Source organism: Calidris pugnax, unplaced genomic scaffold (assembly GCF_001431845.1).
Source record: "Calidris pugnax isolate Ruff unplaced genomic scaffold, ASM143184v1 scaffold6, whole genome shotgun sequence".
Classification (NCBI taxonomy): domain Eukaryota; kingdom Metazoa; phylum Chordata; class Aves; order Charadriiformes; family Scolopacidae; genus Calidris; species Calidris pugnax.
In genome coordinates this window covers 64,574-90,549 of record NW_015090761.1, presented here as the reverse complement: position 1 = coordinate 90,549, position 25,976 = coordinate 64,574, and the positions used below count along the sequence as shown (strand labels likewise).

The 25,976-nt window shown below is 50.3% G+C and overlaps 1 protein-coding gene across 2 annotated transcripts in view; it reads right to left on the bottom strand.

The window, feature by feature from the left end:
* LOXL2 (lysyl oxidase like 2) overlaps positions 1-25,976 on the bottom strand; it is an 86,573-nt gene that overhangs the window by 20,236 nt on the left and 40,361 nt on the right. For both annotated transcript variants that reach the window (XM_014956090.1, XM_014956915.1), the window contains exons 8-9: positions 10,865-11,076; positions 3,507-3,729 (exon numbers count right to left, since the gene is read on the bottom strand). In XM_014956090.1, coding sequence (XP_014811576.1) covers positions 3,507-3,729; positions 10,865-11,076 — 435 coding nt within the window. The remainder of the gene's footprint in view (positions 1-3,506; positions 3,730-10,864; positions 11,077-25,976) is intronic.

Here is a 25,976-nt window from a genome sequence, read left to right as displayed (position 1 = left end):
AAGTTGCGGCCTAAAAAATATTACCCTGAGGCACCTTAAAATGACCAACACGTAATAAAAAAAGGCTAAAAGGGCTGGATGAAAGGAGGTCTTTATCTGCTAACACTATGATATGCACAGACATACGCTGGTGAGGGGCCTGGAGAACAAGTCCTATGAGGAGAGGCTGAGGGAACTGGGCATGTTTAGTTTGGAGAAGAGGAGGCTGAGGGGAGACCTCATTGCCCTCTACAACTCCCTGAAAGGAGGGTGTAGAGAGGCAGGTGTTGGCCTCTTCTCCCAAAGGACGAATGACAAGACCAGAGGAAATGGTCTGAAGTTGTGGCAAGGGAGATTTAGATTAGATATTAGAAAGAATTACTTTACTGAGAGAGTGGTCAGGCCCTGGAACAGCCTGCCCAGGGAGGTGGTGGAGTCACCATCCCTGGAGGTATTTAAGAAACGTGTAGACATGGCTCTTCAGGGCCTGCTCTAGTGCCCAAGGTTATTGGTTTATGGCGAGGTGTTGAGTGTGGGGTTTAGTTGGTGGGTGCGGGGTTTTTGGTGGGCGTTTGGTGTGGTGTGTTTTGTTTTTTGGTGGTTTTTTTGTTTTTTTTTTTTTTGCTTTGTTTTGTTTTGGTTTTTTTTTGTGGTTGGACTCGATGATCTCAGAGGTTCCTTCCAACCACTAAGATTCTGTGATTCTGTGATTCTCACATCCCTATACATGGACAGAGAATAAAAAGAGACCCCTTAGTTCTCTGCAGGTTTAGTGCTTGGATTTGGGAGCCTTTTTGACCCCAGCAGTTGTGCAGCAGAGAAGTGCTGCTGCTCATGGGATCTCCCAACCCAGTTGTCCTACCACATCTCTCAGGAGCTTTACGGGAAGCTCCAGAGTCACATGGATCCAGCTCTCACCCTCTTTCCACCTGTGGAAGCCACTAGATGGATTCAGCCACCGTAGGGATCTCCAGAGAGGGGTCCTGGGTTAAGCCAGGAGACCAATCTGGAACTCAAACCACGTAAAACCCCTCCATCTGCTGCAGTTACGACTTGTGGAGCAAGTGATGGGGCAGAGGGTGGTCAGAAACACAGAGCTGAGCCCTGGGTACAGGAACATCCTGTCATTTGTGCTGAGTCTGAGCACACAAAAAAAAGAAAAACCCCAACAAAAAACCACCCAACCCCTTAACTTTTAAAAATTGGAAGCATATACAGCTCTCTCCAGGCTGGGGTCACACGAAGGACATCCAAAGCCTGCACAAAGGCTTAAGGAATGATTTGGCAGCGCGCACGGCTCAGAAGATTAGTAATGATTTACAGGACCTTTCACCTCCCAGGCCTAGATAGAAACATAGAATGGTTTGGGTTGGAAGGGACCTTAAAGATCATCGAGTTCCTTCATCACCTGGACTCAGGAGAGCAAACCACGGAGAGGACGGAAGGGACCTTAAAGATCATCGAGTTCCTCCATCACCTGAACTCAGGAGAAGAAACCACAGAGAGGACTGTGCTATTGCCACCACAGAAGCATCTGAGGTGGTGCCTGGGGTCTCCTCAGGCATCAAGAGAAAGCCCACCTCTAAATTCATCTCCTGGGGAAGCTATTGCCACCACAGAAGCATCTGAGGTGGTGTCTGGGGTCTCCTCAAAGCCCACCTCTAAATTCATCCCCTGGGGAATGCAGGCTACAGCCAAGGGCTCTGGGCAAGATCCACAGCATCTAATACACCCTCTAACCAGCATCAAGGGTCTCCAGACCCTGAGATCACCCCCGAATCCTGAGGCTGCACGTGCCTCACAGCTGGAAAATTTCCCTTTGCTTCACCCTAACCCACCTTTCCTGTGAGTTAAGCTGTTCTTTCATTCCCAGTTGCCCCCACAGACGCTGAGAACAACCGGCTCCAGGGTCGTTTTCTAACAGCCTTTTGCATATTTTAGAATTTTTATGCCCCGCTCAAGCCCTCTCCTTGCTAGACTCAACAAACACAGCTTTTTCAACCTTTCCTCTAGACCGTGTTTTCCACGTCTCTCAGGGCATTTCTTTGTAGGAGATGCAGAGGGAGAGGAAATGCCAGCTTGTTTCCCCTGTACCTCTTACGGGAGAAACAACCCCGCAGTTATTTCAGTGACTGTGAAATAGCAGAGCCCGGCAGCAACTGGGCACGTATTCAATTGGCCTGCACAGAACAGCTCAAACAGAAACATGATAAATGTATTATTTATTTCTTTTTTTTTTTTTTTTTACTACTTGCTCCAGCAAGCTGCAGCTGCAGCAAGGAGAGCCAGCCTCGAGATAATGGAGAGAAGGTACTATGTTCTTGTGAGGATGGAAATTCAGCCGGGCTCGTGGTCAGAAAGGAATATAAAGAGGGAAAGAGATGATCTTTAAGGTCGCTTCCAACCCAAAGTATTCTATGATTCTATGAAAATTGGCACAATGGGTTGGTTTGTGGCTACAGATAGACGTGTTCAGGCCCCACAGCTGATGATGGTGAAGGACAACGGAGCTGGTGAGGGGTCTGGGGCACAAGTCTTGTGAGGAGAGGCTGAGGGAGCTGGGGGTGTTCAGCCTGGAGAAGAGGAGGCTGAGGGGAGACCTTCTCATTCTCTCCAACTCCCTGAAAGGAGGGTGTAGAGAGGTTGGGGTCGGTCTATTCTCCCAAGGAAGAGGCGATGGGACAAGAGGAAACGGCCTCAAGTTGTGCCAGGGGAGGTTTAGGATGGATATTGGGGAAAAGATTCTTCACCAAAAGGATTGTGAAGCCTTGGAAGAGGCTGCCCAGGGCAGTGGTGGAGTCGCCATCCCTGGAGAGATTTAAAAGCTGGACAGATGTGGTGCATGGAGAGAAGGTACTATGTTCTTGTGAGGATGGAAATTCAGCCGGGCTCGTGGTCAGAAAAGAATACAAAGAGGGAAAGAGATGATCTTTAAGGTCACTTCCAACCCAAACTATTCTATGATTCTATGAAAATTTGCACAATGGGTTGGTTTGTGGCTACAGATACACGTGTTCAGGTCCCACAGCTGATGATGGTGAAGGACAACGGAGCTGGTGAGGGGTCTGGGGCACAAGTCTTGTGAGGAGAGGCTGAGGGAGCTGGGGGGGGTTCAGCCTGGAGAAGAGGAGGCTGAGGGGAGACCTTCTCATTCTCTCCAACTCCCTGAAAGGAGGGTGTAGCCAGTGGGGGTCGGACTCTTCTCCCAAGGAAGAGTCAATGGGACAAGAGGAAACGGCCTCAAGTTGTGCCAGGGGAGGTTTAGGATGGATATTGGGGAAAAGATTCTTCACCAAAAGGATTGTGAAGCCTTGGAAGAGGCTGCCCAGGGCAGTGGTGGAGTCGCCATCCCTGGAGGGATTTAAAAGCTGGACAGACGTGGTGCTGAGGGACATGGTTTAGTGGTGCATTCTGTCAGTGTTGGGCTGATGGTTGGACTCGATGATCTGAAAGGTCCCTTCCAACCTGGACCATTCTAACAATTCCACCCCCAGGCTTTTCCTGGGTTGTGTTATCTCCCCACTCACCTCCTGCCTGAAGGCTTTTCGGAAGCCACTGTGGCTGCTGGGGGCAAAGGCACGTCCGGGGACACAGCTGACCACCGCAGGCATCCCGTTCTCACACGTCGCGTTCTTCTCCACGTCCACGTTGAGGTGATTGCCCAGTTTGCAGCTGGAGATGTGAGCTTCGTTCCCACTGCAGTCCATTGAGTAAGGCCAGTAATGCTGCTTCCTTCTGCTGGCAAACATCCTTCAAGGAGTAAAAGGGAACAGGAAAATAGAAGTTAGGAATTCTGACTAGGGGCCTGGAGCACCTCTCTTACAAGGAAAGGCTGAGGGACTTGGGGTTTTTTAGTGTGGAGAAGAAAAAGCTGAGGGGGGATGTGGTCAACACCTATAAATACTGAAAGGGTGGGTGTCAGGAGGATGGGGCTGGTCTTTTTTCAGTGGTGCCCAGGGACAGGACAAGAGGGAATGGGCACAAACTTGAATATAAGAAGTTCCACCTAAAGATGAGGAGGAACTTCTTCACTTTGAGGGTGGCAGAGCCCTGGCAGAGGCTGCCCAGAGAGGTGGTGGGGTCTCCTTCTCTGGAGACATTCCAACCCCCCCTGGACACGTTCCTGTGGGACCTGCTCTGGGTGGCCCTGCTCTGGCAGGGGGTTGGAGAAGATGATCTCCAGAGGTCCCTTCCAACCCCATGTCATTCCGTGATCCATAAAAAACTTCACTGATGTGGCTTTTTGGGGAAAAAAAAGCACCTTGAAATAAAACGTGGATTGAACAGCATTATTTGAAGGCTGATCCATTCACACACACAAGGTCTCTCTGTGAGGAGCAAAGAGGTGACCTCCTTAAGCTAAAGAGCAGAGTGTGAATCAACGGTGCAGCCCGAAGAAACAACCACGCACTGGAAGGAGACACACAGAGCTCCCTACACTCTGCAGGGGTTGGAGATCAATTAATTCAAAAAGCAGTGTACAAACAGAGCCTGGATGAATAACACCAGTGGGTTTGGCTCCCAAAAGCCCTCTCCTGTAAACGAGCTGTTCTCTTCTCTGGCCATCACCCATCAGCTGCGAGAAGATCGGGGGGGGGGGAAAAAAGATTGGGAAAACCCCCTGGCTCTCCGGGCTTCTCCCCAAACTACAGGTATCTCAAGGGAGGGTTGAAGGAGGAGGGAGCCAGACTCTTCTCAGTGGTTCCCAGTGAGAGGACGAGGGGCAACGGGCACAAGTTGGAACATAAGAGGTTCCACTCAAACATGAGGAGAAACTTCTTCACGGTGAGGGTGACAGAGCCCTGGAACAGGCTGCCCAGGGAGGGTGTGGAGTCCCCTTCCTTGGAGATTTTCAAGACCCGCCTGGATGCTCCTGAGTAACATGCTCTGACAAGCTCTAGGCAATCCTGCTTCAGCAGGGGAGTTGGACTAGATGATCTCTATGGTCCCTTCCAACTTTAAAATTCAGTGAAATTCAGTGAAAACTGCAGAGTTAACAACCCTGAGCCTGAAAGCAATTTCCGAGAGCGAGAGCAATTCCCCCGCCGGCGTGTTCGCAGCGCAGGAGATTGGCAGCAGTTTCTGCTTCTTGCTTCCCAAACCCGAGCAACTGGCCTGGAGCTGCTCCAGGGACTCCCCCCCTAAAGGGGGGGACGTGTGGGGCACGTGTGTGATAAACCAGAGAAGAAAAGTCATCTCCAGCTTCATCCGAACCGCGCCGCGAGGCTGGTGGCCGACCGCGGCGGAGCTAAAGGAGGCGAGGGAAGGAAAATATAGGTCAGGTCATTATCAAAAGGGAGATGTGAGAAGTTAAGTTAGGAAAAGAAAAAAAAAAGGCAAAGAGCTGAGGAGTCAACGCCCTGCTGGGATCTCGACGTGGCTTTGGGAGATCCTGGTGCTGCTCCCTATTCCAGGAGTAGCTGCCATCCAGCCCCGGCGATCCAAGGCTGCGATAAACGGCACGGAAAGGCGGAAGGAACTGATTCTGATTAACTCTAGCAGGTCCCTGCAGGACAGAGAGTCTGATGGGGAGCAGGTAAAGGGACAAAGGAGCCTTTTGTAGGTTGTTTGTTTGAAACTCAAGCGGTGAGGTCAAGCTTTATCCCAGCTGAGCCCCCTTTGGTGGTCCCGCGTGGGCTAATTTGTGCCGTCGCAGATGCTCGAGGGGACTATCATCTCCTCTTCTGCTGGCCAAGCTTTGCCGACAAGCTCAGCGGTTGTCCAGGCTCATATGGCTCGAGGCCACTGACTAATTCTTTCTGGGACCACGTTTTGTTTCTCTGGGTTGGGGTGAGAGCCAAGCAGAGCCGGGCTGGAGGGAGAGATGCGATCGCAACACGTGCCGGGGAGAAAACGCGGTGCTGGAGAGGAGGGAAGATGGGGCAGATCCATCCCAGCACCACCTGTGGGTGAAACACCGACCATCAAACTCCAAATCTGGCAAACCAGAGCTGTCAGCGACCCTGACTCAAGAGAAAATGGGTGGGAAAGAGGAAGGGGGAATTTAAAAAAATAAAAGTAAAACCAGGGAGGATGGAGGCAGAAAGAAAGTGCCTGATACTTCTCGGCCAGAACATCTGGTTCAACGTGGACCTAAACCTTGAAGATTTTTCTTCTTTTTAATTAAACTACCCAGGATAATAGATATCTACCAAAAAGCCACCAAAGCTCCTGCCCTTGGGTTGCTGGAGCTCAGCACCACGGTCCCCCTTGAACAGTGACTGCTCCCTTGGGCTGCAGATTGGGGCAGATTGGGGCAGATTCAGGCAAACGTTTCAGGCTGGGAAGCATCCAGAGGTGCCTGTGTTTGGTGATGCTGCCACGGTCCCCCTTGAACAGTGACTGCTCCCTTGGGCTGCAGATTGGGGCAGATTGGGGCAGATTCAGGCAAACGTTTCAGGCTGGGAAGCATCCAGAGGCGCCTGTGTTTGGTGATGCTGCTCCATCCTCTCCTCCAGCTCTGTCCCACCACCCTCTCACTCCTTGGCGTGGAGGTGAGAACCTGAAGGAGTATCCTCACCGAGGGCCCTCCGCAGACGCGTGCGGGGAGGTCGGTGAACTCCAAAAGCAGGCAAGGAACTGCCTTTGAGAAGTAATTATGGGGATGCCTTATAATAGCAAACAATGACCTCAGCCTGGAAATTTCATGAGGCTTTAACATCTGTTTGGCATTAGCAGCCTTCGGTAGGCTGGGGGGAAACAGCCTGGGCAGCCCATTCCAATGCTGGATAACCATCCTCTCCTCCAGCTCTTGTCCCACCACCCTCTCACTCCTTGGCGTGGAGGTGAGAACCTGAAGGAGTATCCTCACCGAGGGCCCTCCGCAGACGCGTGCGGGGAGGTCGGTGAACTCCAAAAGCAGGCAAGGAACTGCCTTTGAGAAGTAATTATGGGGATGCCTTATAATAGCAAACAATGACCTCAGCCTGGAAATTTCATGAGGCTTTAACATCTGTTTGGCATTAGCAGCCTTCGGTAGGCTGGGGGGAAACAGCCAGAGAAAGTCCCACCTCGTTTCCCCAGACCGAATATATTTAAAAAATAATAATAATAATGGGATGCCTTAGAATAGCAAACAATGACCTCAGCCTGGAAATTTCATGAGGCTTTAACATCTGGTTGGCATTAGCAGCCTTCGGTAGGCTGGGGGGAAACAGCCAGAGAAAGTCCCACCTCGTTTCCCCAGACTGAATATATTTAAAAAAAAAAATATTAAAAAAAAGCAGAATTCAGATGATCTCCACAGATAGAAACTCAGGGCATTCTCGTTATTTACTTTTTAACCCAAAAAGGGTGCAACCCACCTCTCACTGGCCTTGGTGCAAGCCAAGAGCAACGCTGCTGAGATCAGAGGTGTGAGAGGATGGTCACGCTGTGACTCTTAGGTCAAGTTGGAGTCCAAACCCTCTCTACTGGTGAGGAGAGATGGACCTTCATCACACAAACCTAAGCCCAAAGGGCTGTGGGAAGCAGATGAGGGTTTAGCTGAAGGTGTGTTGCTAGGTAAGAATGCATCTGAGAGGACTCAAGAAGAGAAAATAAATGATTACACCCAGAAGTGACAGGGAAAAATCACCCCTAACACACCGGATGGAAGCTGGTGAGCTCCTCTGCAGGGGTGTCTCTTGCTAAATTGTTCAAGCATTACCTGAAGTTAACAGATTTGCTGTCTCCAGCCCCAGGGAGGCAGAAGAGAAGCCAGACCTGCCACCTTCCTCCAAAGCCCTTACAATCCTGGCTCTGCTGAGGAGGACCCACACCATGAGGACTTCTATCACAAACACAGAAGTGATTACCCACCCTACAGACCTGACCAGATTCATAATGCTACAATAAGACTGGTTAAACTGGGAGATACTGTTTGGACTGACATTGAACAAAGTACCCTGGAATTGCTGAGCTTCTCCATCCCATTCTTTGCTAAATCCCAAAGTTGTGAGGTCTCAGGAAGGCATCAGGTCCCTCTCTCTGCCTCGGGCATCTCCGGTCACAAACTTCTCCTCTCCCCACCAGCCAAACACATTTAATTCTACTCTGCTTTCCCAAGCCGAGCAGGAACGGGGAGGAGGAGTTAAGAAGCAGTGCCTTATATAAAAATCACTTTGAAGAATGAACAAGAACATGGAAACAACATTGAGATTCGTTTCGTTTCCGAACATAAATCGTGCTGTCAACTGCAGAGCCCGAGTCACATTCAGGAATAAAACCCTGGCACCGGGACAACAATGAACTAAGTTGTTTTCTTTCAAGCAAGATCCATCTGCAAATCATTTCACCTCCCACCATTGTGCAGCAGCAGCAGCAGCACAGAGCTCCAGCTCGGCCAGGAAAGCTGGACTTTGCTGGGAGAAGGACTGGTGGGATGTGGGAAGGGGACATTCACAGCCCTGGCCACCAGAAACCCAAACCCAGTTGTGGAAGGGGAAAGGAGAATGATATTTAAAAATTAGGGTGAGCAAAAGCCCAAGAAATGAGAAGAATGTTTCTGAGGCTTCCCACAGAGAAAGGGCTTGGTACAGGTGACCCCCCAGAGATGAGACTCTTCCCTCCCCAAGAGGGGATGTGATGGAAAAGCACGAGGGACAAGCAGAGAGCAATGCTCTCATGGCCCAGGTGAGCAGATGGCAGGAGATGTCACTCCAGTGCCTCCATCGAGAAGGAAAGATCATTTTGTGAAGTTCCCAGCCCAGAACTGGGAGGTTTCCCTCACCAGCAACGCTGGGTGTGTGTGATGTATCTACCCAAAGCACAAAGGCAAAAAGCCCCAAGAAACAACAAAGCTTTTTAAACTATGCTTTGTCCAGCCGACAAAGTTTTACAAGTCTCTTCCCTCCAATAAAACGCCATCCCGTCCTCTTCTGACCCAGATAATACTCAGCATATTTTCCAAAATAGCTTTCCTGGGGTGCAGGAGCCCAAAACGAGACGAGGTCTGAGGGAACTGTGGCTACTTCAGCAACGTGTCTGGCTGGGGGAGCCAAGATCTCCAAAGCCTGGTATTTGTAAGCACTGCATATTCATCACTCCAGCTCCGGTGAATGGGATTTTCAACATTGCTGAATATTTTTGCTGACCAACTGTGCTTCAGTTTTTCCATCCCTACGTGCACCACGGCAAGAGACAGGCCAATTACCCAGCACCCTTTTATTTCAGGCAGATGGCTCCAGCTGCTGAAGTTAATACTTTTCTTGGAAACACAGCTGCGAAGCAGGAAAAAGAAAGAAGAAAAAAAACCCTACTTTGTCTTACTCGAGGTAATTTATTTCACCCTCCTGCTTGGATGCAGGGAATGGGAATCTCAGAGCTGAGTTAGAGGGAGAAAAGCTGCATGGATGGGAGCAAACATTCCTCTAATTTTGCCCTGGTCTCAGGGCAAAATTTGAGACTGCCTGGTAGCAATTATTGATTGCTCTCCCTCTCCCTCCCTCCTCTCCCTGGGAAGCCCGAAAACAGGATTTCACTCGGGTTATTCATTTCATATTCTTTGTGCTGCGATGTGGCTTTTCTGCTATTCCAACCCCAGGACCTCTTTCAATTGATCACCATCTTGCTAATGACAGAAATGAACCGGGGCCAGCCCCTTCCAGAGGGAGCTCTCAGAAATAGCAATTAGCACGGGCCAAAAGGAGCCGGCAGGAAAACCACAACTCCTGCCTGGAGGATTGGGTTCTCCTCCCCACCAGTTGACACTTTCCCACTCCATAGGTCACGGTGTAGGAAAGAAACAAGACAGGGTTTCGCTTAAACTGTTCTGCATCTGCTTTAGGGTGTTATTTCTAGGGAACAGTGGAGGAAGAACCACGTCTGTGATGAAGGCTGGGGATGAAACTCAAGCTGCAGAAACGATAACAGACAAGACCAGAGCTCCTGGCTTTTCAGAAACTCTGAAAGACACAAAAATTTAGATACAACATTCTCCTGATGGATCACTGTTTTCATCCCTTGTTTTAAAGCAATCTATAATTTCAGCAGGACTGAAATCACAACTGCCCCAAACTGCATCCTTCTACAAGGACGAGGAGGCAGAGGTGATGCTGGGAGGAGCAGGATGGATGCTCCCCTGGCATTTTTAGCTCAGAGCAGGCACTAATGAACAGTTGGAGAGAGCTGGCAGCTCTTCCAGCCCAGGGAGGAATTACCAGTGCCAAAAGACCTGAACTGGGGTTAACAACAGTGGGAGAATTACTGAGAAATATTCCCCCCCGGGTAGAGGGCTCCTTGGTGGGTGATTTGGCAGCACCCAGGGACCTTGGTGAGAGCCAGAGCAGTTGGTAAAGGTTGGTGAACGTGTCAGGAGAGGTGTGAGACCAGGAATTGTCATCAGCAGTGGGGAAGGAGGAACCTGGGCAACGAAGCACAACAAAGACCTGGTTTATTCCAAGATTTCTCAGTTGGAGCTTTCAGCACGTACCAGCTCTGAGCCCACAGCTCCCTTCCTGCAGAGGGATGGGGAAGGGGTTAGATTTGCCCACAGCTGGGAGGTTTAACTGGGCAAATACCATCCTGCACATGAAACAGAGCCTACACCCATCGCTGGGGAAGGAAATGACTAGGCTATAGCTAGAAATAAAGGAGATTTCTTGGTCTGATTGACCACATTCTCCTCCTATAGAACCTATCAACCACCACAATTGATACTGCACCAGGTCTTCAGCCAGAAGGGTGAGGACCAAACAACTCCCCCCCCCTCCATCTGCACAAGGAAATTCTTGACATTTCAAATATTTACACAGAAGGAAAATCTGATCTGAAGGAATGAAGGGGGTTGGAGGTTTTTTTTCCTACCTCAAGGTCTCCAGTGTCATTTGACAATTTGCATTTTTTGAACAAGGCCCCGAGTGTTCAAAGCAACGCGCCGGTGTCTCCTACAAAGCTCTGCTCTTACTTGTAGACGTTGGTGTTGTATTTCCTCTCGCTGGGAAATCCAAACATGCCACAGACGACTCGGGAATTCTTCATGGTCCAGTGCTTGTCACAGATCTGCTTCCAGGTCCCTTGGTCCTTCACCTCCACGTAACCCTCGGTGACGGGCACCCGCTTGCGGTAGGTGGCGAGGATGGCGCGGATCCTTATGTCCTCCACCTGGATGTTCATGTTCTGGAAGCATGAAAGAAACACAAATGAGGCCAATTTGGGGAGGAAACTGGTTGTGGTGGCTTCGAGGTGGGGAATAAAACCCACTTCTGCTCAGGGTTATGGGTGAACAGAGGGAGGCAGAAAGAAAGGGACACAACAGGGGAGCAAATAAATTGTTTCACCTTCTGTGGATTCATCCTGTGAAAGAGGATGCTTTTCTCATTAAAAAAAAAATAAAAAATAAAAGAGCATTATTTTACAACTGGCTATGTCATAAATCTCCTTTGTTACTAAAATTCATTGAAGTGTGTGTTTCAGGAGCACAGAGACCTTCATTTAGTCTCAGCTGCTATGGAAGTGAACGGAGCTCAGCTTTGCTCAGGCCACCTTAGGATCATAGAATTGGTTTGGGTTGGAAGGAACCTTGAAGACCACCCAGTGCCACCTCCTGCCCTGGGCAGGGACACCTCCCACCAGCCCAGGTTGCTCCAAGCCCCCTCCAACCTGCCCTTGAACCCCTCCAGGGATTCAAGAAACCATCAACCTTCATCCTATGGCTCCCCTCCCTCATCCAGAGTCCCTCCCCATCTCTCCTGGAGCCCCTTGAGGGACTGGAAGGGGCTCCAAGGTCTCCCTGGAGCCTTCTCTTCTCCAGGCTGAACCCCCCCAACTCTCTCAGCCCCCCCTCCCAGCAGAGGGGCTCCAGCCCTCCCAGCATCTCCGGGGCCTCCTCTGGTCCCACTCCAACAGCTCCATGCCCTTCTGCTGTTGGTGGCCCCAGAACTGGAGGCAGCACTTGGTGGGGGCTGTCTCCCCAGAGCAGAGAAGAGGGGCAGAATCCCCCCCTGGCCCTGCTGGCCATGGGGCTGGGGATGCAGCCCAGGGTGCTGGGGGGGCTTTCTGGGCTCCAGCCCACGTTGCTGGGGTGTGTGGAGCTTCTCATCCACCAACACCCCCCAGGTCCTTCTCCTGGGGTTGCTCTCCAGCCGTTCTTCACCATTCTCTTAACACCATCAGGGCAGAGGGAAGTGGGAGCAGGCAGGGAGGGATGCTGGGGCTCTCATTAGCCACCAGGGCTCTCATTAGCCACCGGGGCTCTCACCAGCCACCGGGCAGGGAAATCTGGGATCCCAATGTGCTGACACCAACATTTCCCCACTTCCAGGAGCCGAGTTCCTCCTCCGGCTGAAGCGTTACTCGGGACAGCAAATGAGTCATGAAGGTGGAATGGATTTCACATTTGGAGCCTACGTGAGGCCGCTGCACAAACAAACCTCACGGGGACCTAAGCCCAAAAAGCAAAGCCCGACTGGAAAATATCCGCTGTGGCAAGCAGTTACAAAAGAGCTACTGAAAATTTTATAACTTGCTTCCAAGGAGACCTTTTTCCTTGTCAAAAAATGTAGCAGAACCACGTGGTTTTGCTAACAGTTACATCAGAACTGAGGAATCCTCCCCTCCCCTCGCTCAAATTCAATCACTTGGAAAGAGAAAAATGCCCAGAGCTTTAAAGAGACAACAGGCTCTGGTTCCCCACCAGCGGCACGTTGAAGAAGTCGGGGAGATCACAGCAGGACATGCTGAGTCCTGCAAATTCCACGTGGCACCTCCAGTCTCCAGCTGCTTCACCAACACTGATGCCACTACCAGACCCCAGGGAAATGGAAACCAACAGCAGAGATCGAGCTGCTGGGCAGGGTAAGGGCTGGTATCTCCTCCTCATCTTCCTCCATCCACAGCTCTGCCACTGCTCTGCCCCCACTGCCTTGGGCAAGTCACTTAAAGCTTTTCCCCCCGCTCCTTTTATTTTCATAGAATCATTCAGGTTGGAAAAGACCCTTGGGATCATCGAGTCCAACCATCAACCCTACTCTACAAAGTTCTCCCCTACACCATACCCCCCAACACCGCATCTAAATGGCTCTTAAACACATTCAGGGATGGTGACTCACCATCTTCTCCCTCACCTCCTTTTTTAACATCATTATATTTTATCATCTACGGTTACCACCCAGTTTTACAGCAAACCAGGGTCACAGATTCCTCATCTTCAGTCCTCCAGCAACTTGGCTGGAGAATCCCTGAGACATCCCCCCTGGAAAACAGGGAGTTGTGATTTACCCAGTAGGACGGGGCTACTCACACAAGGCTCCCAGTTTGGGCTCAGGTTTTGAAAGCTCTTAGAGCCTCAAGAAATCAAAATAAGCACCACGATACCCACGTTTGTCACATCTGAGATGTTTTACAGACCCCAGGGAAATGGAAACCAACAGCAGAGATCGAGCTGCTGGGCAGGGTAAGGGCTGGTATCTCCTCCTCATCTTCCTCCATCCACAGCTCTGCCACTGCTCTGCCCCCACTGCCTTGGGCAAGTCACTTAAAGCTTTTCCCCCCGCTCCTTTTCTTTCCATAGAATCATTCAGGTTGGAAAAGACCCTTGGGATCATCGAGTCCAACCATCAACCCTACTCTACAAAGTTCTCCCCTACACCATATCCCCCAACACCGCATCTAAACAGCTCTTAAACCCATCCAGGGATGGTGACTCACCATCTTCTCCCTCACCTCCTTTTTTAACATTATTATATTTTATCATCTATGGTTACCACCCAGTTTTACAGCAAACCAGGGTCACGGATTCCTCTTTTCACCTTCAGCTCTCCAGCAATTTGGCTGGAGCATCCCTGAGACATCCCCCCTGGAAAACAGGGAGTTGTGATTTACCCAGTAGGACGGGGCTACTCACACAAGGCTCCCAGTTTGGGCTCAGGTTTTGAAAGCTCTTAGAGCCTCAAGAAATCAAAATAAGCACCACGATACCCACGTTTGTCACATCTGAGATGTTTTAAGGTGCTCAGACAGAGGGTCTGATGTGAGGGGAAAGTCCTGCACCTCCTGTGGAGTCTGGGAAGTCCATTTGCAACACAAAGAGCTTCTCCTGCAGTTGGCAGGTTGTCTTGAAATATTGCACAGCTATTGACTACGTGCTGTCAGGAAAATACCAGAGGCTCTGTGCATCGAGGACCTCCCCAGGCTGGTTTCCAGAGCCTGAAACTCACTTTTCCCCTGGTGAAATATTTCCAGCTCTGGATTTGATGGAGAAATCACATTTATCCAGAGCTACAGAGCAGCACTGCCTTGGAGAACACCTTGTTTCTCTGCTCCTTCCACCTTCTCTTAGTTTTAGGAAACAAGAGGGAATCAAAGCCTTAAATCCATTTGGGAAATAGCTTTGACCGCTGAAGATCTCAAAGTGTTTTTTTAAATAAAAGCTTATTAAAAAGGATTAACCCAGAGGACGGAGAGCCAAAGCTTAAAATTCTACTGTAAAAAAGCACATGAAAAGATAGTAGCTGAGGGGGAAAATTGCACTGACAGCTGAGAGAGCGGGTGAGACAGCCCAAGTGAGTTTTTCCATCTGTGTCTGCAGGATGGATCCACCCTATATAAAGCCCAAAGTACGTTTGCTGCTCGCAGTTACGTCAATACCAGCCCCTCTGCACATTCAAGTAACCAAAATGGAACATTTCCCCCTGATCAGACCCGACACCAGCAACGTGCTAAAAATCCACCCGTGGTTTTTTTCACTCCGTTTCCATTTTGCTTGAATTTCAGAAAATTTGGAGGCCGCAGCCGGTCCTCGGCACGACGGAGAGGAGGTGAGGTGGGAACAGAGTGTGATTTCACATTCAGGACCCACGTTCAAAACACCTGCGTTTTGTGAAGAAGCTGCACAACAGCAGTTCCAAATCCCATTTGGATCATGCAGAATGTCGTTCCAGATGTTCAACATCTGCCCGAGGCCTTCACCGCGGAGCAGCAGCGTTATTCCCCCGTTGCACCTCCTCGTCAGCGTTAACACGCTGCTCTTCTCACCTCCTGCACCAGCAGAGGTCTTCCTGGAGGTGGAAGGTGGTGACAAATCCAAACGGCCTCCAAGGTAAACACAGCACTCAGAGGACGGGAGAAAGCAGTGATTTTCAGCCCCCTTTTGCAGACTGAGAAATAAGGAGAATATATATATATATAAATCTCCAATATATATAAGATAAAGTCAGATGAGGAGAGGCTGAGGGAGCTGGGGGTGTTCAGCCTGGAGAAAAGGAGGCTGAGGGGAGACCTTATTGCTCTCTCCAACTCCCTGAAAGGAGGGTGTAGCCAGGGGGGGGTCGGACACTTCTCCCAAGGAACAGGTGATGGGACAAGATGAAACGTCCTCAAGTTGCACCAGGGGAGGTTTAAGATGGATATTGGGGAAAATTTTGACCCTAAAAGGGTTCTTAAGCCTTGGAATGGGCTGCCCAGGGAAGGGGTTGAGGCACCATCCCTGGAAGGATTTAAAAGCCGGGTTGACATAGTGCTTAGAGACATGGGTTAGTGATGGGTTTTATCAGAGTTGGGTTGATGGTTGGACTTGATGATCTTAAAGGTCCCTTCCCACCCAGACAATTCTAAGATTCTATGTCTTTTCCACTAACTGGTGGGACTGGGTTGTCCTTGCTGGTCATTTTACAGAAGTGAAAAATAAGATGCAAATTGACCGACTTGCTCTTGGGCTTCAAAAACCATTGTCAGAGCCAGCACCATCTCCCAGTCACCACAGACCCCAGTATGAAGGTCCTACAACACGTCTCTCTTTCCCCCAGAGATGCTGACACAATCACAGCAAGAAATCCTGCTCCCACTTGGGACTCTCTTTTAGTAAATCCAACCTCTTTGTCATTTTTTTTTGCCAAGGAAGAAAAAGAAATGGAGCAAACTAGCAAGAAAGAAGCCATCAAATTTATTCCCTGGAGGGTATTTCCACCTCCTGATAGCTCTAGCAGGCCAGGACGTGGTGACATTTTCATGATCTGGCTGAGAGCAAAACCAATCCCCATCCGTTCCCCCTTTTCCGCTCACGGAGAGCGAATTTAGAGGAGAGAATTATTGATAGAGCAACTCCAGGGTTTGCACTGAGTCTGAACAAACAGCAAAACCGCCTGAAAAGAATTCAAATGCTTTAGCCCTCAGCTTTACATCCAAAGATTAAGGGACAAAGGATCAAAATAAGTATTACTGTAGGTTTCTCCAGGAGAAAGGACTCCTGAGAGCTTTCTCCCAGATTTGAATGGTCCTCTTTCATTGCAGGGTTTTTTTGTTACTCTGGGAGTATTCAATAATGCAAATACACCCCAGACTTATATTTTATCTTCCGACACCAATGCGGAGAGCAGCTGGGCTAATGGGGAAAACAGACTGCAGAGGAAAAAAAAAGGAAAAAATCAGAAGCAAACAACACTTAATAGCTAGAGCAGGCTTTGCTCAAATCCCCCTCTCCATACTTGACGGCCACGTGGAAACAAAACGCCTACAACAAGCTGTCACATCAACAAGGAAACCTCAGCCCTGAAAGTTTGGCTTATTCTCACGTCGCAACCAGACCCTGAAGCTAAAACCCTCTGAAGGATAAGCCAGGATCACAAAGGAGGTACCTGCAACCAGCTTGGAAGCTGAATTCCCATCTGCCAAGCTCCCACCCTCAGGTATCAACCATAAAGTAGAGCGTTCAGCAGTATTTTCAGGAGCCAAGAAGACGTTGGATAGGAAAAGAGGAAATAAAACTGGGTTTATTGCACCCCAAATTACAGGTAGGGGAATAGAGGCCCAAGTCCCGAAGCTGACGGGACGTGGTTTGCTCAGTCTGAGGTTGAGGAGCAAAAAACAGGGAGAAAACCAGGCACAAACCCACAGCTCAGCTCCCTCGATAGAGGGGGAAGATGCTGCTTTGGGGGATTTTCTACCCAGAAAAGCCAAACCAAGCCCAGAGAGAGTTAACTCTCATGGCTCATGCCTAACAGTCCTCCCTTCTCAGCCAGCCTTGCGCAATTTCTACCTACTTAGGCCAAAAGCTGCAGAGATGTGAGTGCCAGCCTTTTTCCCTTTTTTTTTTTTTTTTTGCTTTCTCCCCTCTAAACTCCAAGTCTCAGAATTCAGCTGCAGCATAATTCAGGCCGAGATCTCCAGCCTCTCCTTTGTTTACCAAACGATCCCACCCACACGCTTGAGGTTGAACCAGCTCTTGCTTTTGGCTTTCCTGTCCCCAGAGAGCTGCTGGATCCTGGGATGGTGTGTCCCACGTTGCTGACCCCGTGCACGGAGCCTTGCAGGTCTGCTCCATCTCTACTGCCCTCATTCATCAAGCTGAAGCTTCACTTTCAGCAGAGACATCCACTCTGGCCAACAAACTCCATGAAGAAGGAAGAACAACCGCAACAAGAAATCCTAAAGTGTTTTTCTCCTGCTTGAGTCGAGCCCTCCTGAGCCTTGGAAGGTGTGAAGAAGCAGAAAGCAAGATAAAGCTGGGTATGGAGGGCAGGGGGAGGATGTGTAGAACATCTACAGTGGTGGTGGTGAGAGCTTGGCCCAGGTTGCCCCATCCATGGTGGGGTTCAAGGGCAGGTTGGAGGGGGCTTGGAGCAACCTGGGCTGGTGGGAGGTGTCCCTGCCCAGGGCAGGGGCTGGAACTCAATGATCTTTGAGGTCCCTTCCAACCCAAATCATTCTATGATTCTCTGACCTCTTCCTAGACCCAACACTCTGCCTTCCACACCAACCTGCTTTTCACCAGGGCCACCTGACCACGTGCAGTGATAGAAAAATCAGCGTGAAGCTAAAATAACTCCGTGGTCTGAGGCTGAAGAGGTCCTGCCACACAATCCTGATGATTTCAGCCACACAAACTCACTTCCCCACCTCCTCGCTGTCACCTCAGGACTCTTGCCCACACGTTGTCACCCTTTCTGGGAAGAGAAGACAACACTGAGCCCACCTCACCTGCTCCAAACCGTTCCAACCCAAATCATTCTATGATTCTCTGACCTCTTCCTAGACCCAACACTCTGCCTTCCACACCAACCTGCTTTTCACCAGGGCCACCTGACCACGTGCAGTGATAGAAAAATCAGCGTGAAGCTAAAATAACTCCGTGGTCTGAGGCTGAAGAGGTCCTGCCACACAATCCTGATGATTTCAGCCACACAAACTCACTTCCCCACCTCCTCGCTGTCACCTCAGGACTCTTGCCCACACGTTGTCACCCTTTCTGGGAAGAGAAGACAACACTGAGCCCACCTCACCTGCTCCAAACCGCAAACCCTCTGCAGCAAAGGCTTCACATCTGTATCTGCCCAAAGGAAAGATGTGATTTCAGTTGGGACTTCCAGCGTTGCTACAATAAAAATTAGTATAAAAACGAGAGGCTGGGGGAGGGGGGGGGGGAATAAATAGCGTGAAACTATTCTGGGTTGGGCCATATTCCCCTAAAGAGCTGCTCCTCTTTAGTCCTGGACACAAAAGCCCAGCCCAAGCCAAAACGCCGCGCTCTTGTTACGAAACCAATGAATCTCAGCTTCAGAAAGCCGGGGCCTGCCCGGAGACAGAGAAAAGAAAGGGGTTTGTTTTTTGAGCTTTCACAAAAGCATTCCTGGCTCGGAAAGTTTTCACATGAGCCTCAGCTGCTTTTGTTTCCACTCTCTCAACCAAACGCTTCCCCACGGCTTCGGATCCGATTGCAAAAAACTGACACAACTTCCACAACGTTTTCTTTCCCCTTTTGCTATCTCTTTTGCTGTTGGCAGAACAATGATGCCCAGGACAGCGTGCCCGTGTCCTCCTCTGCTGCCCACGCTCAGTGATACCCTTTTTCTCTTTGCAAGACCCCCCAGGAATCGATAAGAGGGAGGAGATCCCATTCCTAGAAACCCAACTGCTGCTTCACTGGCGTTATCCCGGTTGTGAATCACCAGCTCCTGGCTGAAAACAAGCCACGGCAGCTGGGATGGCAGAGGGGATTTTTATAAAAGCATCTCAACACTCACTTTAAATATGCAATGACATGGAGAAACCAGAAAAGGGCACGGGGCAGAGGGGTCTGAGCAGCTACAGCTGTAGGTGTCTCCCCCACAGCCAGAGACACTGCTCACAGAGACAGAAAGGGAACCCAAATGAAATTATGCTGCTGTGTATTTTACTCTAATATGTTTGTTTTTTTTTAAAAACAACCATCACCATGAGGGATGCTAAGGATTGCAGAGGCATTGGGTACTGGTGGCTCTCTGGTGGCAGGTGATGGTGCCAACACAGAGCTCGGGCAAAGGTGCAGTTCTCCCCACAAACCCTCGATCTAACAAGCACAAGGAGTCCATGTGCCATCTCTGTCTCCTCCATATTCATTGCTCTCCTGCTTTAATATTCCCCGTAATCCCCTCAAACTGCTCTATCCCTCTCCTCCTTAGAGGCAAAAACCTATTCCCTATCAGCATTTTTCTCTTAGAGCTCCAGGATCCCTTGGCTTCCCAAACGCCAAGACATTAAGGCTGTACCCTGGATGAGAAATGAATTGATTTTTATTTTTTTTTTACCCAGTTAAGAACACAAACCAAAAATCTTTCCACATAGACTTTGTTCATCCCAGAGGCATCTCCCCCTTCCCTTACTTCCACCAAAGTCTCAGCTACCTCAGCCTTTTCCACAGAAGATGACTTGGTAGGAAGCTCTCTCTTCCCATACATCGGAATGGGTGGAATCTGTTTTGATTTAAACATCTGGAGCTGCTCTTCTGAGTCACTAACGAGCTCCCAGCTGTTAAACAGGATGAAATAGATGCTGGGAGATGAAGAGGGGTTGCCCGTGGTGGTGGTGGGGGGGGACAGCAGTCCCCTGGGGACATTATGCTGCCTTGGACACCACAAGCACGTTTTGTTCTGGGTTTGAGCGGTACAAAAGGGGAAGGGATGAGAGTGCAATTCAGGCTCGGGGTCCAGGAGCAAACACAGTGCAGATTAGAAATGACAAAAGCCCAGGCCTTTGCTAAGCCCTGAAACGCTTCACTGGCAGCCTGGGGGTTGCCAATGCAAAGGAGGGGAATGAAAAGCACCAGGGAAAAGATTCTGTCAGGAGAGGAGGCAGGAGCACTGAACCCTGGCCGTGCTTTGGCAGGGCTGGGGGGCTCAGCTCAGGACAGGACACGGTTCTGCTCTGTGAGCACCAACAGCCGAGGGTTTCCTGATCAGCAAAGCTTTTACATTCTCTTTTCCGAGGGTTTCCTGATCAGCAAAGCTTTTACTTTCTCTTTTTAATTTCATAGAATCACAGAATGGTTTGGGTTGGAAGAGACCTTAAAGACCATCTTGTTCCAAACCCTTTCCATGGGCAGGGACACCTCCCACCAGCCCAGGTTGCTCCAAGCCCCCTCCAACCTGCCCTTCAACCCCTCCAGGGATGGGGCAGCCTGGGCCAGGCTCTCACCACCCTCAGGGAGAAGAATTTCCTCCCAAAATCTCATCTCCATCTCCTAATTTTTGGTTTAAAACTGCTCCTTCTCCTCCTAGGGCTCCCCTCCCTGATCCAGAGTCCCTCCCCATCTCTCCTGGAGCCCCTTGAGGGACTGGAAAGGGCTCCAAGGTCTCCCCGGAGCCTTCTCTTCTCCAGGCTGAACCCCCCCAACTCTCTCAGCCCCCCCTCCCAGCAGAGGGGCTCCAGCCCTCCCAGCATCTCCAGGGCCTCCGCTAGTCCCACTCCAATAGCTCCATGTCCTTCTGCTGTTGGTGGCCCCAGAGCTGGAGGCAGCACTGGGGGGTGTCTCCCCAGAGCGGAGCAGAGGGGCAGAATCCCCCCCTGGCCCTGCTGGCCACGGGGCTGGGGATGCAGCCCAAGGTGTGGGGGGGCTTTCTGGGCTCCAGCCCACGTTGCTGGGACGTGTGGAGCTTCTCATTCACCAACGAGACCTTCTACTGAGCTATTTTAAAGACATGGGGTGTGTGGAGCTTCTCATCCACCAACAAGAGCTTCTACTGAGCTATTTTAAAGACCATCTGGACCAGCTGCAGTAAGCTATAGCCACATTTAGCCACAAACCAGTGCCAGCCCCAGTGCCTTCTCAGCCCCACCAGCTCCAGAGCTCACACCTCCAGCTTGATGACAACCACCAGGAAACTGGGTTTGCTGGTTTTGCCTGGCAAACTCAGCACCCCATCCTACCACAAAGCACCACAAAGAAACCATTGAGGCAAGGAGTTAGAAACCATCACGCACACACTCTTTAGAATTATAGCACTAAAGCTTGGCAGCCCCTTATCCCAACAGCAGCTTAATTAATATTTGTCTGGAGTTAGCTCTAGGTCTGGTAGAGACCAGAGAAGCTCTGGTCTTCTAGACACACCAAGCATCAGCATTTATGGTACACACGGGCTGATGTTTAGAGAAGTAAACATTTACACCAAGGGGAAAGAAAATAAAAGGCCGTTGTCATAACAAACAGGCAAATGAGCCTTTTTATTGTCAAACATTCTGGAGAACCAGACAGCCCAGATGCAGGGCTGAAGTCTCAGATGGTGCTGACCTAAGCTGTGGCTCCCGGCCGTACGGAGAGAGTCTGCACTGATTTGTGGGGCAAAAAGCTAAATAAGAGGAAGAATCACCTCTGTGTCAGGGCAAATGAGCCTTTTTATTGTCAAACATTCTGGAGAACCAGACAGCCCAGATGCAGGGCTGAAGTCTCAGATGGTGCTGACCTAAGCTGTGGCTCCTGGCCGTATGGAGAGAGTCTGCACTGATTTGTGGGGCAAAAAGCTAAATAAGAGGAAGAATCACCTCCCTGCCAAGTGGAGGTGATTTCCTTCTCCCTTCTTTACACCTTCTCTCTTCCTTACACCTTCCTGTTAGAGGCAGCTCAGTCTACAGGGGCATTTCATACAGCCTCATCCACAGAGCCCAATTTCACCAAAACCTGCCCTTTCCCTCCAGTTAAAAACCCTGGACAATATCGTTCAGCCCACTTTCACCCCGGCATAACCAGAGCCTTGAAGCCACTGGGCTTTGAAGTGCCATTTTTATATATACAGATATATTTTTTTTAATGCTTCATATGCACCCAGAAGGGAAAAGAAGGACAGAAATAGCAGCCCAGGCTGGTATGTTTAGCCAGACCTTGTCTGCCCACCGTCTGGCCCAAGCTACGCTCCAGCCTCAGGTACCAGATCTATTTGGGAACTTCTACCGGTGGCAGAAATTCGATATATTTAGAGCACGTCCTATTTGAAGCCTGTGTGTGTGCACACAGAGGAAGAAGGGCGGACAACAAATATTTTGTTAAGGATGTTTTGGGGGATAGATTAAAAAAAAAAAAAACCAACCACCTATCGTGCATTTATTTAAGGAATATATTAAGGGCAGGAGCTAGTTACCGTGGTCTTAAGGCAGTCGCAGGTACTGTTTGAAAAAGCAGGGACAGCATTCCCTGCTCCTGGGGTTTGTGAACACACATTAAATCATTTTGATTTCAGAGCTTCTGGCATCCTGCAAAGACTTAGGAAAACATTTAAGACTGTGCACACATTTAACTCGCGGGCTTTGGCAGCCTATAAAGGAACCTTAAAGCAGGTTCGTGCTGCCCACCCCACCTCTGTCAGACACTTGTGAGCTGCAGGACAAGAACCCACCAACAGTTATACGTGGATTTTATCCTGCACCTTTTGCTGTGGCATCTTAGAGGATGGAGAAGTGCAGCTCAGGACAGCCAGGACACACAGATTCTGCTCCCTGCTCCATTTAGCTCCTGAAACCTGGCCCTTTCCCTTGAGGACTCATCCTACCCCATCTGCAGAACAGATATGGGGCTTACTGGGGGCAAACTGGGGGCCCACGGGCCCATCTGCTCAGGGATCTTTGTCTAAAGGAGCAGATTCCACTTGTTACGTTTTACAAAGCTTAAATTATTGTAGTTCAGGGCAAATATTTATAGCACTTACTGTCTGTCCCTCCCAAACTCCATCGCAGGCAACAAGCAGTTTTTCCTCTTTCCAGAAGCACTTAAAAACCAACGTGACTAAACTCTTCCTTTCACCCTCATCGACCTTCAGGCTCCCACAACACCCCTCACAACGTGCCTGTCACACTGTAGTGCCTACAAAAGTCATCATTAGGAATAAAGTGGGTAAAACATGCTCTGCCATCATGGTTAGACCCAAGGTCTCCACTAATACGAAATGAGAGTCTCCAGAACAGAGCTTTTACTCCAGGCTACACTGTGGCTAAAAAAGAAGGAACGCAAGCTAAAAGTCAAACCTAGAGTCAAACAATGGTGTTATTTTAACAATTTTGGCCCCATCATACTGGATATGCAGATGCTTTCGTGGAGGATCACAGCAACGAGGATCAGCATCAACCTCATGGAATAATAAAATGGTTTGGGTTGGAAGGGACCTTAAAAACCACTTCGTTCCAAACCCTTTCCATGGGCAGGGACACCTCCCACCAGCCCAGGTTGCTCCAAGCCCCCTCCAACCTGCCCTTCAACCCCTCCAGGGATGGGGCAGCCACAGCTTCTCGGGGAAACCTGGGCCAGGCTCTCACCACCCTCACACCAAAGAGTTTCTTCCCAATATCTCAATCTCCCCTCTTCGTTGAAGCCATCACCCCTCATCCTATCACTACCTGCCCTTGTAAGAAGTCCCCCAGACCTGGCAGCAGCCCACAGAGCCCCCCCTTGTGCTGCAGCACCCAGGGATCACCCCATCTCCTGCCAGCCTGGTCCCATCCCAAACATCAGCTCCAGCAGCACCACAAGCAGGAGCACATCTCAGCCCCTGGCACCGCCTTGAGCCCAGACACGCTGCAGGAGACACAGCAGCACCTTCACAGAGTGGTTTGGGTTGGAAGGGACCTTAAAGATCATCTCGTTCCAAACCCTCTCCATGGGCAGGGACACCTCCCACCAGCCCAAGTTGCTCCAAGCCCCCTCCAACCTTGGCCTTGAACCCCTCCAGGGATGGGGCAGCCACAGCTTCTTGGGGCAACCTGGGCCAGGCTCTCACCTCCCTCCCACCAAAGAGGTTCTTCCCAGTATCTCAATCTCCCCTCTTCATTGAAGCCATCACCCCTCATCCTGTCACTACCTGCCCTTGTAAGAAGTCCCCCAGACCTGGCAGCAGCCCACAGAGCCCCCCCCCACTGTGCTGCAGCACCCAGGGATCACCCCATCTCCTGCCAGCCTGGTCCCATCCCAAACATCAGCTCCAGCAGCACCACAAGCAGGAGCACATCTCAGCCCCTGGCACCGCCTTGAGCCCAGACACGCTGCAGGAGACACAGCAGCACCTTCACAGAGTAGTTTGGGTTGGAAGGGACCTTAAAGACCATCTCATTCCAAACCCTTTCCATGGGCAGGGACACCTCCCACCAGCCCAGGTTGCTCCAAGCCCCCTCCAACCTGCCCTTGAACCCCTTCAAGGATGGGGCAGCCACAGCTTCTTGGGGCAACCTGGGCCAGGCTCTCACCACCCTCCCACCAAAGAAGTTCTTCCTGATATCACAATCATGGAATGGTTTGGGTTAGAAGGGACCTTAAAGACCATCTCATTCCAACCCCCTGCCCTGGGCACCTCCCAGCAGACCAGGTTGCTCAAAGCCCCATCCAACTTGGCCTTGATATGCTCCCAAAGGCCAATAGTCAATAATTAAGTCAAACCACAAGCCCTATTCTCTCCCTTAATGAGACATGGTCTGCATATTTAGTCTACACACCTTAAAGAGGAGGGGGAAAAGCCCTTGTCAATGCATTCAGCGTCACCATAGTCACGTCAGCATCCAACAAACACTGCTCTCCTGGCTTTGAGAAGGTGAGGAACCTCCAGTGTTCACTCAGCCACTGAGCCACACAAACACACCACACTACACCAAATGCCCACCAAAAACACCACACCCACCAACTAAACCCCACACTCAACACCTCGCCATAAACCAATAATATTGGGCACTAGAGCAGGCCCTGAAGAGCCATGTCTATACGTTTCTTAAATCCCTCCAGGGATGGTGACTCCACCACCTCCCTGGGCAGGCTGTTCCAGTGCCTGACCACTCTCTCAGTAAAGTAATTCTTTCTAATATCTAATCTAAATCTCCCCTGCCCCAACTTCAGACCATTTCCTCTGGTCTTGTCGTTCGTCCTTTGGGAGAAGAGGCCAACACCTGCCTCTCTACACCCTCCTTTCAGGGAGTTGTAGAGGGCAATGAGGTCTCCCCCTCAGCCTCCTCTTCTCCAAACTAAACATGCCCAGTTCCCTCAGCCTCTCCTCATAGGACTTGTTCTCCAGACCCCTCACCAGCTTGGTGGCTCTCCTCTGGACACGCTCCAGCACTTCAATGTCTTTCCTGTAGTGAGGGGCCCAAAACTGAACACAGCACTCGAGGTGAGGCCTCACCAGTGCCCAGTACAGAGGCACGATGACTTCCCTACTCCTGCTGGCCACGCTATTCTTGATACGAGCCATCACCTTCCAAGAAAATAATCCTTTCAACAAGTCCCAGAGCTAAAAGCTGCCGTGGCTGCAGAAAGCAGCAAGCAAAAATGACGGTGGGAGCTTCTCTGCCCTTTAGCAACAGACTGATGGATTTCAGACCTGCCCCAACCTCGGCCCTGGTGGAAGAATTAACCTCTTCCTGCCCGTCTCCCATCACAGATCTTCCATCACTCGCCCTCAACTGAAATATTTCACTTCGGCCTGTGACCGGCAACTTGTCTCGCAGAAGCCGGGGGCAGGCACTGCCCCTTCCCAACAGGGCAGGGAATGGAAAGGCTCAGGGACAGGAAGAGAGATGACAGAACCCTCAAAATATGAGCTGTGATGGGAAAAGAGCTGCCTGAGCACATATGGATAAGCCAAGCGGTTTATGGTGATGGAAAAATTCATCCTATACTACTTTATCTGCAGCATTTCCAAACCGGGAAAGGGAGGTACGTCCCTCGTCCAACAAAAATAAACTCTGCTCGAGGGCTATCGTGTCGCTTTTCAAAGAGTGTGAACTCTCTGCCTGTCAGATTTTTAGGACAGAAGGCCAGATTTGAGTAAATGTCAATTTGCACAGCTCCTTCCTTCCCCCCC